The 14,340-nt window shown below is 41.0% G+C and overlaps 4 protein-coding genes across 5 annotated transcripts; 1 reads left to right on the top strand and 3 right to left on the bottom strand.

Annotated features, from left to right (window-relative positions):
- Positions 1 to 32: 32 nt before the first annotated feature.
- Positions 33 to 2,234, bottom strand: LOC129797326 (CWF19-like protein 2 homolog). The gene has a single exon (XM_055839758.1). It carries the CDS (start codon positions 2,160 to 2,162, stop codon positions 141 to 143), a length of 2,022 nt encoding a protein of 673 aa, XP_055695733.1. The 5' UTR covers positions 2,163 to 2,234; the 3' UTR covers positions 33 to 140.
- A 121-nt stretch (positions 2,235 to 2,355) lies between these two features.
- Positions 2,356 to 3,248, top strand: LOC129797331 (40S ribosomal protein S19a). Its single transcript, XM_055839765.1, has 3 exons — positions 2,356 to 2,412; positions 2,646 to 2,716; positions 2,784 to 3,248. The coding sequence occupies exons 2-3, from the start codon at positions 2,646 to 2,648 to the stop codon at positions 3,178 to 3,180; spliced, it is 468 nt and encodes a 155-aa protein (XP_055695740.1). The 5' UTR covers positions 2,356 to 2,412; the 3' UTR covers positions 3,181 to 3,248.
- On the bottom strand, positions 3,239 to 12,817 carry LOC129797325 (trichohyalin). 2 transcript variants are annotated; one of them, XM_055839757.1, is made up of 5 exons: positions 11,876 to 12,817; positions 9,007 to 9,118; positions 6,834 to 8,541; positions 5,398 to 6,769; positions 3,239 to 5,314 (listed from the first exon to the last, which is right to left on the bottom strand). In XM_055839757.1, the coding sequence occupies exons 1-5, from the start codon at positions 11,970 to 11,972 to the stop codon at positions 5,166 to 5,168; spliced, it is 3,438 nt and encodes a 1,145-aa protein (XP_055695732.1). In that variant the 5' UTR covers positions 11,973 to 12,817; the 3' UTR covers positions 3,239 to 5,165. The 2 variants fall into 2 exon arrangements, with proteins under 2 accessions (XP_055695732.1, XP_055695731.1); XM_055839756.1 differs by having other exon boundaries at positions 3,239 to 5,349; positions 11,876 to 12,816.
- A 239-nt stretch (positions 12,818 to 13,056) lies between these two features.
- LOC129797330 (39S ribosomal protein L14, mitochondrial) lies at positions 13,057 to 13,706 on the bottom strand. Its single transcript, XM_055839763.1, has 2 exons — positions 13,651 to 13,706; positions 13,057 to 13,584 (listed from the first exon to the last, which is right to left on the bottom strand). The coding sequence occupies exon 2, from the start codon at positions 13,582 to 13,584 to the stop codon at positions 13,114 to 13,116; it is 471 nt and encodes a 156-aa protein (XP_055695738.1). The 5' UTR covers positions 13,651 to 13,706; the 3' UTR covers positions 13,057 to 13,113.
- Between the last annotated feature and the right edge of the window lie 634 nt (positions 13,707 to 14,340).

Raw genomic sequence — 14,340 nt, 5'->3', positions numbered from 1 at the left:
TTGGAGGGGAAGAAAATTCAAAAACGAAAAACGATTTTTTAAAGAATTTATTTTTATATTTAACAAGAAAATTAAATAACAATTTCCGACGATTACAATACTTGGTGTTGGCCAGGCCACGAAGTGGAACACCAACTAATTTATTTTGTTATGTCGTACTTTTTCCAATAATCTGCAAATTGCTTGACTTTCTGAATTATATTGTGCTCCCGGCGAGGTTTTCTCCATTTCCTGGCGTCGAGATTGAGAAGCCCTCCGAGGATTTCCATTGCAAAATTGCTGGGAAATCTCTCCTGGTCCTCAATCACATGAGCAAATCCCGCATGTTCCGTGAAGGAGACCCAGAAGTATGGAAGTCCCCGCGGGATTGCTCTCCGCACGCTCTTGGCCTCTTTCTTGAGATCTATCAGCTGCCGATTTTGTGCCCACTCCGCTTCAGATTCCTGAATGGCTTTCTTGAAGTAGAATGGCGCCAATTCAAACTCCGAACTGGGAATACAGTGAATGGCCAGATGTGGTCGCTTGTGGAGTTTATTGGCAATCTCGTAGAAGACACAATCCTTCTTCTGCGCTGCAAACATGCGAATCAGGGCAGTCTGGAATTCCTGCACTTCCCTCCAGACATCCTCATCGAGCTGCGTAGAGCAGGAAACATGCTGAATGGGTGAGATTATGCAGTGTCCCGTCTGTAGGGCCTCATGCCATGGGAGACTCAGGTAAACCTTGCTTCCCATGGCCACAATCAATTCCTTAGCCATTTTCGAGGAATCAAAGCACATTTCGCACGTCTCGAGAGTTCTCGTTAGACGCTCGTGATCACGAATGGCACGATCTCTATCCCTGGCACTCTTAGCATCTTCATCCAAATCCCTGCGAACTTCCTCGGCAAAGATATCCTCGAGGTCATCCCCCTGGCGTCGCTTCTTCCCCGCAATCTTGGCGTATTGAGCATCCGAATCACTTGCGCTGATCATCTTCTCAGATTCGAACATATCCTTCAGACTCCTGTGATCGTCATCCGGGAAGAAACGAGCTCTCTCACCACTCTCAGTATGTGTCTCCACCTTGGGGCGCTTCTTTTTGCTGCCACGGCGTCCTCCCCAGAGATCGGAATCCTGCCTAAAGGACACAGGACGCGTGACACCTCGTGAATCAGTTGCTGTAAGGAGAACTTCTTCCTGTTCCTTGTCGGGCTGCTTCTTCTGCGTCTTCACCTGCTCCTTGGCATTCTCACGACAAAGTTTTGCCTTCTCAAGTTTCTCCTTGAGCTCCGCTGCCAACTTGGTGTTTCCCATAATCTCTGCTTTGATCATCTTTGCTCCCAATTCATTCATTTGTACATCACTCAGGAAGTCAGTTGCTACAGCCTTTTTAGGTTCTTCTGGTGTCTTTGTTGCTTTTTCAGAGCCCCTCTCAGTATCTGATGATGATGACTCGGAATCTGACGAAGAACTTTGTTGTTTGGAGGTAACTTTTTCCTGGGGTTTCTTCCATCCCTGACGTTTCGTGGTAGAAAGGTAAGAAGAACTCGATGTGGGTGCTGAAATATCATCAGATGGCTTGAGGAAAGCACTGGGAAGACCTAATCCTCCATCCTTCCAATGAGGATTCAATTCCCGACTGCTTTTGGACGGATCGTAAGCTTGGTAGGTACTCTTCTCGTTCTTAGTTTGTGATTCTTCTTTCCCAAATGTTGGCAGAAGAAATCCCGATGACATCCATTCATCTCTCACTGATGGTTTGTTATCCTGGTCATCCTTTGATTTGTTTTTCTCCACCCACTCATCTTCTGAGGACGAACTACTGCTGCTGGTCGAAGGAGATCGTCTCTTGCGAGATTTCTTTGGAACAAACTCCACAGAATCACTTGAATCGCTATCTGAATGTTTCTTCTTCTTCTTGGATCTCTTCTTGCTTTTCTTTGCCTTCTTCTCCTTCTTTTGCTTCTTCTTGGCCTTTTTGGGCTTGCTGCTGGAGCTGGATTTCTCAATTTTCTCCGAGACTGCCGGAAGCATCCACTGATTCACTTTTCTGTGAGCAGCAATTTCATCACGACGTTTTGCATTGAATTCCGCTTTTTCCAGCAGTTTTTCTCGCACAGATCGCAACTCCTGACGAATTTTCTCCTTTTCCGCTGCACTCTCAAATTGAATAAAGGACATTTTTCACTTTTTACACTTTTATTTAAAAATCACAATATTTTTGTTTACGTCCGCTCTCGTAGACGACGGAGAAGGTTTGCAATAAACGTCACTTCTGACATAACCTTCCAATCGCTTGGAAGTTTCATACGACTTTCCAGTGTAGTTTGTCTTTGATCATTTTTTATGTGGACAACTTCCGTTTTTGTCTCTTTCTATCTCATTCCTTCTCACTCGTTTGTCTCTCTTTTCGTTTCAACTTAACCCCAAGGTAAATGCTGTTTATCAAAATTGTGAAAGAAAAATGCAATTTTCCTAAATTTTAGGCATATTTTCACGACAAAAACATTTCAATTTTCATCTAGACTTGCTAAGAAATCAATTTAAGGTGCTATATTAGCTGGAAATTGCATTTAAAGTGAACTTTTCTCATGTTGATTGCGTGTGCATGCGGATGCTGAAATTTTTTGTGCTAATTTTTCCATCAATTTTTCCCTGTTGCAGATGCCAGGCGTTACAGTGAAAGACGTAGATCAGCACAAGATTGTCCGGGCGGTGGCCTCGTTCCTCAAAAAGTGAGTATTTTCCCGGAGAGTCTCTTGTTGTTGGGGACATAACCTCAATTTGGCTTTCTCTCACTAGGTCCGGAAAACTAAAGGTGCCCGAAAAGATGGACATCGTGAAGACGGGCAAGTACAAAGAGCTCGCTCCAAGTGATCCAGATTGGTATTACATTCGATGCGCCTCCATTCTGCGCCACATGTACCTCCGTCATCCAGCTGGAGTGGGTTCCATCACCCGCATCTTCGGTGGACGCAAGCGAAATGGTGTCCATCCCTCTCACTACTGCCGTGCTGCTGACGGAGTTGCCCGGAAGGCACTGCAATCGCTCGAGGCGATGCAACTGATTGAGAAGCATCCCGATGGTGGACGCAAGCTCACATCCAAGGGACAGAGGGATCTCGATCACATTGCCAATAAGATCGTTGGCAAGCTGAGGGCAGCCAAGAAGGAAGCTGGACCCATTATCATCTCCTAAAGTACTTTCCGGATGCCACAGTGAGATGTAAGAGATGAAAATTAAATAAAGACCGCAATTGGATCCAATCCGGTAATGTTTTCTCAATTTTTTATTTTTCAAATCTTTTATTTTATATCGGGGACACAAACATTAACATTTTTTTAAATCCATTTTATTGTGAGTTCTCGGAAACACATTATGTATTGATTATTTATTTAGTTTTCAATTGTCGTATATACTTTTCTTCACAGAATAAGATGGGACGGTGTTGATTTTACTCGAAATACGTACATAATTCCTTTTTTTTTGTAAAGAATGGGATGGTACTTGCACAAATAAGTTTGAATTTTTTTTAAACATCAAAAAATTTTTTTCTTTAATTAATTTCAAGTTTTTCCTACATCATAATCATCTTTCCTTTAACTTTTATTTTATTAAAGTTTTTCCTTTGAAATGGAACAAAAATCATTAAAGTTCTCTTTTTAATTAATAGTCATTTTTCAGCAAAGTTTAATTTTGAATATCTTGAGATCAATAATTTATTTTGTCTGTTTTTTTTGTAATTTGCAATGAAAGGATTGAAGATTTTGTGAAAAAAAATCTCGTTTAGGAGTTCAAAAGACTTCGACCTTAATTCTTAATAATTCTTAAGTGCTTTGGATAGATTAGGATTATTTAAAAGGAAAAAGATCATTTTTAAATCAGACTGAGAGACTTAAGAGAAATGTTCCTCTTTTTTTTTTAAATCCTTTCCATAATAAGCCTAGCAGATAAATTATGAAAAAGGACTGCAGGTTGTTACAAAATATCTTAAAATTATTTTCTCATAAATAATTTGAGAATAAATGGAAAATACTTCACAGTTTTATAGGGAATTCATTATTAAACCAAGAAGTTTATTCACTTTTGGTAGTTTCAAAACCTTAATCAATGAATTTTTTTTTAAAGGAAAGGTCAATTTAAAAAAAATCATTGGAAAAATTAGAAAATTTCCCCTTGAAAAGCATAAATCAAAGGATTCCTTGATCATTCTGATAATTCTGTCTTCAAGAATTTGCAACAAGATAAACTTTACAAGTTTAGGTCGAATTCCTTTGAACCGATATTTTACCAAATTGCAACGGGGCCCATCAATTTTCATCACACGCCTAAATCTAAAACATCTTTTATATCATTTTTTTTGGGATCACAATGAATTTCCTTTAAAGGTCATGAACATCCTTAAATCTAAAAACTTTCATCAGTGCTTTTTATCAATTTTTCTCGACACTTTTTTTGATTCTTTTCTTCAAAAGGGGGTAACTTGAGTACCATTGCAATGAAATGTGCCTTATATTCATCTTTTTATTAGATTAAATACGAATTTTTAATAAATATTGAGAGTGTTGTGTGTAACATCATCAACTTCCCTGACATTCCAACAAGGAAGCAAATGTCAGGGAAGATTTTTTCACAAGGAAGAAAAATTGGAGCGATATATATGTTTTTTTCATTAGTAAGTATATATATGATAGAAATAGTATATAATCGATAAATATGTCTAAATAGTCTCTGACTGAAAAGTATCGTTCTTCAGAGAAAATTCAATATAGGCAGAAAGACTAAGGGAGATCCTTTCTGGGTTATATAAGAAGGAATTTCCCCGTGAGAGATGGCTTTTAAGTTCGCGGGAATCCATAAAATGGTCAGAGGGGAGTTTTATTCCCATTTGTTCAGTCTTTTTAGTTCTCTTTCATTTCAAATCATTTTATCAGTCCAATTTATTGATCGTCCTCTGACGCGTCCCGTAGATTCCCGGATTGCATGCGAATGAATCGGATTAAAGGTCGCTCCCTTGTTTCCCTGCTGCGAGCATTTCGTGCTCATTCTTGGCTTGATTTAGCCAAATCTTTAGGTTTCGCGTACGCTCAACGAGGCTCGTGGTGCAGTGCCCAGCAAGAGGGGACTGAGAAACAATTGTGTGAACCGTAGCACTAGCTGAGGGGGTGCCCAGAGTTACGGAATTAGCTCCACGGACAACTGTTGCCTGCTTGTACGTCTCCTGACTCATACTCGGGATGGGCTTTGGTGCCGTTTGGGGTCCTGCGAGAGAAGTTGAAGGCATAGGAAAGAACATTTGGGCTGAATTTGGGGATGTACTCCAGCAACCTTCCTGTCCGTATGTGTTGATTGGTGGAGGAGGAATCCCTGAAAGATTGGAGTTAGAGGAGATTTAAGAGACTTTCCTATACATACCATGAGCCTGCTGCTTGCTGAGAATATCCCAAATCTCCTTAATTTCCGCATTCAGATGCTCAAGATTCTGTATAATATCCGTTGATTCCTGGTAGAGTTCCCTCTGCTGTCGGCCACCGTGATTGTTGGTATCCGTAATGAAATCAGTGCTACTGAAACCGGAGCTTGAGTGGGACGAGGAGACGTCACTCAGTGTTGCATCATCTCGTGGATTGTGATGCTGCCGCTCCATCTGAATGGGCTTCTCTTTCTCACACACCCTCTGCAGACTCTGCTCCAGGTGCCTCAGTCGAATAACCTTCTCCCCCAATAGTGCACGAGTACGGTGCAAATTCACCTCCATTTCCGTCAACTCCTTCTCCTCCTGAATAAGATGATCAATTGTGTGCTTTGTCCCGCTCTTGTGACGCAACTTGATCTCACGCTGTCGTGCCCGGAAGTTTGTTCTCTGCGTCCGGAGGGAGTCCTTGGCACGTCGCACGGAATCCCTCTCGAGATGAATGCGATGCTTAAAGAATTCCAATTCTGAACTCATGCTAGCATAGTTATTGGCCACATCGGAGAAGGGATACCGAAGATGGTATGTTGTGTCGAAGGAGTTGTCTGGAAATTGATCCTCAAGATCTTCGAGTTTCTGCAGTTGCCTCCGGAGATTCTCAACGGGCGTACATGGACGTCCACAGTCTCCGCCACTTTTGGTCGTATTGAGTCGCGATGTTGATGCTGATTTTGTTCGTGTAAAGAGCTTCTTCCTCTGCCTCAGCGGAGTTCCATCCTTCTGGTTGTTATTGTTGCGATTTATTGCTTCCGAATCGGAATTTCCATTGTCCCCGAATGGCACGGGAATCCTCAATCTCCCTCCCTGGGGATTGCTGACTGTTGTGTCGCTCTGACTAATGGACGTGGTGTCATCATTCTGCTGTTGCTGTATGTGCTTTAGATACTTCGTTGCTGCACCAAATTTCTTTCCCTCTTTCACACTGAGATGTCTCTCGAGGGACTTTTCTCTCGTCTCAGTGCTGCAGTCACGAAATTTTGGCTGAGCTTTGGGCGTCAGGGGAGCCGTTGGGGGTCTTCCCACTGGAGAAACATCCACCATGGCTACATGCTGACGATTTGAGAGTGATCGCTCTGTTTCAGATCCCGTTGTTGTTGTCACACTCGGCTGTATTTGCTCCCTGCGGCGATTATTGCGACGCTCCAGAGAAAGCTTCACGTCTGTCTTGAGACGCGTATACTTTTCCTTGAGGCATCTGTACTTGTCCTCCAGGAGGCGCTTCTCACAGCGAATCTTCTCATAGAGACGATCCTCACCAGTTTCTCGCATTCTCTGCTTCTCCACCTCAATCTCATGGGAAATTTTCGCCTTAGCCTGGAAAGAGAATAAAACATTGTCAAAACAAAGAAAATAAATAAAATTCTTGAAAAATCTTCACCTGGTTGAGGCTCATGGTATGCTCCTTCTTCAGGAGCTCCTCTTCAGTCTTTAAATCTCTTTCCAATTCCTGCAGAATTTCACTGTGATTCTTCTGGAGTGTCTCCACAGAAGCCCGATGTTCCGCACTGATCACCTTTCTCCGTTCCTCAAATTCACTCCTCAGCTTCTCCCGGAATTCTTCCAGAGAATGCCTATGAGTCGCCTCAATCTCTTCCCTCATGTGCTTCAGTTGGGAATCCATGTCATTTTCCACGCGAGACATCCTCTCCCGATGACTTTCCTCCAATTCACGTTTCTTCTTTGCCAGCATCTCCTCAAATTGCCCCTCTTGCTCTCGCACAAGTTGCTCCAACTTCTCCTCGTGATTCCTCTTGAGTCTCTTTATTATTTCTTCCTTTTCCGTGGCAAAACGACGATTTTCCTGCGCAATTAAATCTTCAAGTTCCTTCCTGTTGGACACCTTTGTGGATTCCAATTCAAAGAGATTCAATTCGGATTTATTCTTCTCAACAATTTCCTTCTTCATTGCCTCCAATTCCATCCTCATTTCACGCTGAATTTTCTCTTCCTCGAGGCGCTTTTCCTGCTGAATGTGCAAACGGAATTTATCGAGATCCTGAATCATCTGATCGACAATCAAACGACGATCTTCCTGCATCATCAGTGGATCACTTTCCATACCTATTGTGGGAAAGTTTGAATTTTTAACTGAATTTGCCGCACTCTCTGAGTCGCTGTCCTCGTAGAGTGGCTTCACAGCTGCACCAGCTCTGTCTGGTACATCATCCTGTACGGCAATACTGAAGGCACGGGCCAGGGATGGGCCACGGCTTGAAGAGGGACGTACTGCTGCCGCTTCTTCCGGTTGTTGCTTTGGGGGTGGTTTTACAACGGTCACCCGGTTTACGGGTTGAACGGTCACCTGTCGAACCCCATCATCATCGCCTTCATCGCTCATATTGAAATCCCAATTGTCCTCTTCTGCCTCCCCAGCTGCCAGATCTTCAGACGATGATGTGGAAGAACCACTGGCAGCCACAGCTGGAAGTTCTCTGGGAGCTGCTGCCTCAGCCAAATTGAATTTAACGCTCTTCCGATCAGACATTTCCGATTGATGGGAAATGTCCTGCCCCAGGGGACGTCTCACATCGGATAGGCTGGAATCTCGAAGGATCCCCTTGACATTGGAATTCGTTGTTGGCTGTTCGAGAAAATTTGGTTTTGACTTCTCAATATCAATTGGTTTGGTCACACTCGAATCTGATCCTTCGACTTTCTTCGATTTCAGGAATATCGATCCTGTTCCCGTTAATGTGAACCCCTTCACGGGGGGCTTCTCAGCTGCTACGGGTTTTACAATTTCGGGCTTAGCTCGGGGTATTTCTAAGCCAATTTGCTGACCAGAGCCAAGGGGTCTTTTGGGCAGTGGCTGAAGTTCCCACATGGGACGTTTAGGCAGGGGAGCTAGATGCCTATCCATCTTTTCTTCTGTTGCTTCTTCAACTACTACAGGCTCCTTTTTGGGTTTCTCTACTTGCTCATTATCCTGCAAACTACGAATCCCCGAATCCTCTGAAACATCCGATAGACCCTGACGTCGTGCTTTCTCGACTAAACCTTTGTAAATTACGTCCAGAGGATGCTCATACTGCATTTCCTTTGTTATCACATTTAAATAATAGTACGCCTTTTTCTGCTTATTGTAGCTGAAAGGGAAAGGATTTTAAAGAAGCTTTTGTCGTGAAATTGAATCATAAAACCTGAAGCTTTTAGCATTTCCTCAGAAAATTTAATATTTAATTAAAATAGTTTGAAAGTTCATTGAAATATGTAGCTCATGGGAAAGTTTTCTATTGAATTTAATGGACTTTTTGGTCTTTCATTTACCGCAAAATAAACTTTTAATATAGGTACTTAAAAAAAAAGGAGGACAAAAATAATTCAAATTCTCCAAATTAATCCTTCTAAAAGATAAAATACCTAAAAGAAAGAAATTTCAGGAAGCAATTTAGCAAAATGAAGCACATAAAATAATAATAAATCATCTTGGTTTTTCTTTTTTGAGAGCTTGTCCTGAGAAAAGAGTTTCTCCTCTCTTCTTCCACCCCATCAGAAGGACCCGTCCATTAATTTAAAGATAGCATGTCGGAGGGGTGTCAAGAATCACTTACTATGGCTGCCAGTCATATGGAAGTGTCTGCAGGAGTCCGTCACGGGCAATGGGGAGTAGATGGGGCTCTTTCTCTGGATTTATGCCAATTTTCCTGGCGTAGTCAACAATTTCTGCAAAAACGGAAATTGATGAGAAATTACTCAACTGCTCCCCTCAACCCTCTCTTGATGAAATCACCGTGCAGTTATGCGGAGATGAAATGGGACAAAAGCACAACAGGGAACGAACGGTGGGGGCAGGAAGGGTGGAAGTGCAATTTCCTCAATTTTCCATTTCTCCAAGTCCGTCAGGCAGTGGAAAAATATTCCCACGACTTACAAATTGATATTGATTGAAAACTTTCAATCTTATTTTATGAATAAAGATTGCCACACTCATCCAACCACCCTTTTGACTGAATCAATTTGCCCCATGTACATTTGGGGACGAAATCACGAATATGTCGAATAAAAAGGACACCCAAAAGGCGTGCTCGCACGTGTTGAGAGTCAATAATGAACTGAAATTGAAATACTCTTTGTTCCAGAAAAGCCAATTTTATCGATCCTCCAAAGCAGCATTTAGCACGAAAGCTTTTTATATGCGAACGACGGATAAGTTGATTAAATTCATTTTTGGACTGCGATGGAAATTTCCGCATTTTCCTTCACACCTCCATACTATAAAAGCCATATGGTGGAGGAATTTTAAATGAAATCTCTTCTAACTTATTGCACATAATTGAGGCATTTCCTTCTGTGAGCTTTTCCTTTCCCACTGTGCAGCTTTGGGAGGATGAAAAACTTGTCGGAGCTGTTATATTATATTGCGGTCAAATTTTCTCGATGAGCACCACATGGGGGGACACATAATGACTTCACCCAACACTTACGTCATGGTGGGTTCAATGGGGCAGGACATCTTGAAATCCTGCCAGATGTTTCTGCGACCTGAGAATTTTCTCTCAGTGCGAAGGGAAAGTGTGTGGGGAGCAAAGTTTTATGTGTGGTGCAGTAAAATATCGATCTGCTTTTTACCTAAACACCACACCACCCTAAAAGCTTCCCTATATATATTTACATTTTATATAGGTACTAAATGAAACGTTAGGGGCTAATAAGTGCTTATTAGATAAATTCAGATCGATAAATACTCATTTTCAAAGAAAAATAAACTTGTAGGGCTCATCGAAAATTGTAACAGCCGTCTAGCCAACAATGACTTCATAAACTCGAGAGCGGCTTGGCCGATTTTGATCAAATCAAATTAAGGTGACCTTGAATATTCGAAAAATTATACTAAATTACAGCTTAATTTCTTTAGCTCTGAAAGAACCAACTTTATTAACTTAGAAAATGCCTTCTTGGCCATATAATTGAACTTCATGTCCTTATATAGAGGGGCGCATAAGGTAATGCAAGATTTAAGGCTACTTTACATGCAAAATCATGCATTAACTTATGCGCCACCTAGTACATTGGCTTATTGCCACGCTGTTTCTTCTAGAACCTAACTACGCAAATGATTTTTCGACCTGCAATTCAGTTGAGAAATCTTTTTAGAAAATTTCGCGAAGTTTGACTTCGGAAATTGTCTAAAAAAAAAACGGTTAAGGGGGGTCTCTTGGGAAATCTGTTAGAATTTACACATTTTTAATGTTGTCATTTTTTGGGGTTTTTCTTAAACTTGGATATCTGATGATGGTTACATTTGTAGCCTAGTTATTGAAGTGTAAGAAAATCACTTTTCGCCATTTTAGATGCGACGCCATCTTGTGATTTTCCGACTTTTCCGCAGAACTGCCCTAAAACACAAAGGTAGGTTTTTCTCAGGATCTACTGGATGGATTTTGATGGGGTAAAAAGCAAATGAAAGAGGACATACCCGTGCAGATTTTGATGTACCAGAATTTTGAATTTCCATTCTGGGGCTGAGAAAAGTGGAAAAACGTCAAAAATATCTGAAAAAAAGTCACATTTTTCCACTTTTCTCAGCCCCAGAGTGGAAATTCAAAATTCTGGTACATCAAAATTTGCATTGGTATTTCCTCTTTCATTTACTTTTGACCCCATCAAAATCCATCCAGTAGATCCTGAGAAAAACCTACCTTTGTGTTTTGAGGAAAATCTCAAGATGGCGTCGCATCTAAGATGGCGGAAAGTGATTTTCTTACTCTTTAATGCCAAGTCTTTAAATGTCACCAACACTTGAAAACCGAGTTTAAGAAAAACCCCAAGAAAAATTAAAATATTTAATTTCACCAGCTCTCAAAAGAGACCCCCCTTAATTAGCTAAAATCCCTAAAATTTTGCACTAATTTACAATAATAATAAGACCTAGATTTTTCTTAATTATTGGGATAAACTTTAGAAAATTAAGAGCAATATTCAGTGATTAGGTAAGGTACCATATATTGTGGACTTAACCACCCCTAGCCCTAAGGGTTAAAGAGTTCCTTTGCCTTTTGAGCGAAAGCCATGACATTCTGCATTGCCACTAAAGTTATGGGTGTGCTTTTTGTTTTAAATTAAACAACTTTTTCATTTAATTAGCACATAAAGGGTGGAGTTTTCATGACAATACGTGTTCATGTCAGAAGCTTTTGGTACTGCATCTATATATGTACATACGTACATACATAATATGCTACATAGAGAATACTGCATATATAGCTAAAGCTCCCGTGAGAGATGGAGGAAGCTGCGAAATAGATGTGCAGTGACCTAAAGGAACAAAAATCAATACTGCCGGAAGGAAGGATTAAATTTGGAACAGCAAAGTGATTTTTGGGGGATGATGATGAAGGCAAAAAGTAACCACAAGGGGATTTTGAGATGGAAAATGTGTGTTTAATGTTTTGCTGGTAGGTAATATTTTTTTCGACTCACCTTTCTGCGTTGGCTCCAGCACATCAAAAACTTCCTTGGGAAGTGCCGAGGAACTGGTGAGCGAGTAGGATCCCGGGGTGTGCGATGTTGAGTTCATTGTTGCTTTCTTGTGGGTCGCCCTTTGAGTGTGTTGTTGTACCCTTTTGTGGTGCTCTCACTTGCTAATGATGTCGTATTTGTGCACCCAAATCCCCCCAGCTCCCTCCCACTCCCTTTACTTTTTCATATGACCAATTTTACTTTTTTTTTCCGCGTGAGCAACACACCCCTTAGTTGCCTGGTTTCAATCAATATATCGATTCTCGGATTCAACTTGGAAAACCAACCACACACTACATACAATATGAGAGGGGGTCTTCCGCACGATGGAAAGTCGTTGGGGGAAGGAACAGTGAAAATTTCACGCCCCAACAAATTGCGCAACTTCGAAAGGGAAAATTTTTCAATGAAAAACTCCTTGACCACCTTGGTGGGGATGTTTTTTCCTTAAAACACTTTTTCCTCTACGGAAGAACCTTCAGAAGAGCACGTTGCACAACAAACAGCTCCATAGAGACGCAACAAGGAGTGTGCAAGAAGGGGGAAATTTTTACCTTTGCTTGGGAAAATTCACCCTATGTGACGGAGGCAGAGGAAAAAGCCTCACAGTGAGACTTCCTGGGGGGGGTGGTTGGTGGTGGTAAGCTCAAGTCGTGTGCGATTCGCGTGGCGGAACTGAAGCGACTGTGTGAGATGAACTTTTTGGCAAAAAGCTCTCGCGGTCCTTCTCTCAGTGTGTGATGAATTTTCCACAGCAGGAGAGCTAGCAATGCATATTGAGAGAAGTTTCTCGCGGAAGAGAGCAATAATGAGAAAATTGCAGAATAAATATATACCTATCTGCGGATTTTTGTTGGTGTGATTAAATGCATCCCTAATGTCTCTTCGACGTTTTTGCATGCATTGCTGGTGCATTTTTTTAACAACCTTTTTACCTTCTGAAAATAATTAAGTGATTCTTAATTAGCCAAAGGATTTTCCTGATTAATCGGGAAATCCTGATCAAAGGATTTTTATGATCTAAAATCTATTAATTTGATTAAACTCTTTTTTTTCCAGAGCTTTCAGCTTTCTCTGACATAACATGTTTGATGACCCAAATCCCATCCAGCTTAAGTCCTTTCACTCTAAAATACAAAGAATTTTTAAATATTTTAAAATTTTTAATTACGAAAAATAACTAAATAATTGAATTTCTTTTAGACAAATCTCGTGGCAATGGCCAGGACTTTTGTGTAGTCCGTGCCTTTGTTGTGAGTTCTCTCCTTCAAGATTGTCCTCAGGATCGTTGGGATGGGAACGTGAATGCGCGTACCCAGTGGGGTTCCGTTGTCATCAATGAGGACTATGTTGTTGCTATCGAATTTGGGAACCTTCATCTTCTGCTTCTGTTTGAGCCCCACGAGCACTCCCTTCTTCATCTGTCCCTTAATGGCTACGAGCACCTTGTCACCGATTAATCCCACCTGTCTCTTGTTGTACACATGAATACATCGTGGAGGCTTTCCTTCCATCATTGCAGCCTTCCCAATCTCACTGTTGTCCACAACTCGCAACCGGGCCAGCTTCCGAATTTCATTGCAAACAGGGGATGTGTGGAAGTGAGATGCTGTCGTATTAATTGCAGCCGGGAATCTCAGCAAGGAAAAGCGGGAGAGTGTTGTCAACATCTGAAAAGTGTTTATTATATCAGTAAAACCTTTTATTTGTTATTTTATTAAAAAAAAAAACATTACTTTTCCGTTCAAGGATAACCAAACTTTTTTATTGGCTTGTCCAATATTTATACACATAATAATCGGGTAATGTACGGAACTTTATGGGACAAGCGAATATTTTCACACATTCCACAACATCTCATATCACAACGGCGCGTTAAACGAAATGAATATGAATTTAAATAAAAAAAACCGTTATAACTGCTCATGCAATCAGTTTTTCACAATTTTCTCGGGAAAGTTAGAGTTTTCCGGGTTCAGGTGACGGCGCTGCATCGAATGACTGTGTCTAAAAAAAAAGTTATAGATAAAACAAAAAAAATGGTCCTAAAATACGGAAATTGTTGTATTTTTTGCAGGAAATTGAAAATATTCAACCGACAAAATCTCAATGCTACACCCACTACGTCCCGGAAGCGTCCTTCCATGTGTCCCAAAAAATAAATATCAAAAGTTTCTTATAGGTGAGGAACTAAAATAAAAAGAAAGAGTGCGGATTCTTATTTTATTTGGCAGATAGTTCTACTTGAGACATGCCAGGAATTGGATGGAAATACAATTCTTACAAAATCACCAGAAAAACAGGTAACTATTCTTAGTTCTTGATCTCTGTACCCTCTGTACGAAAGATCAAAAAGGACACTAAAAGTTAACTTGAATAAAAAATCTTTCTAGGATGTTTCTTATCTCTAAATTACAGCTAAACGT

This window comes from Lutzomyia longipalpis, chromosome 1 (assembly GCF_024334085.1).
Source record: "Lutzomyia longipalpis isolate SR_M1_2022 chromosome 1, ASM2433408v1".
NCBI lineage: Eukaryota > Metazoa > Arthropoda > Insecta > Diptera > Psychodidae > Lutzomyia > Lutzomyia longipalpis.
Note: the sequence above shows the minus strand (reverse complement) of the source record. Positions and strands in the feature narration are given on the sequence as shown.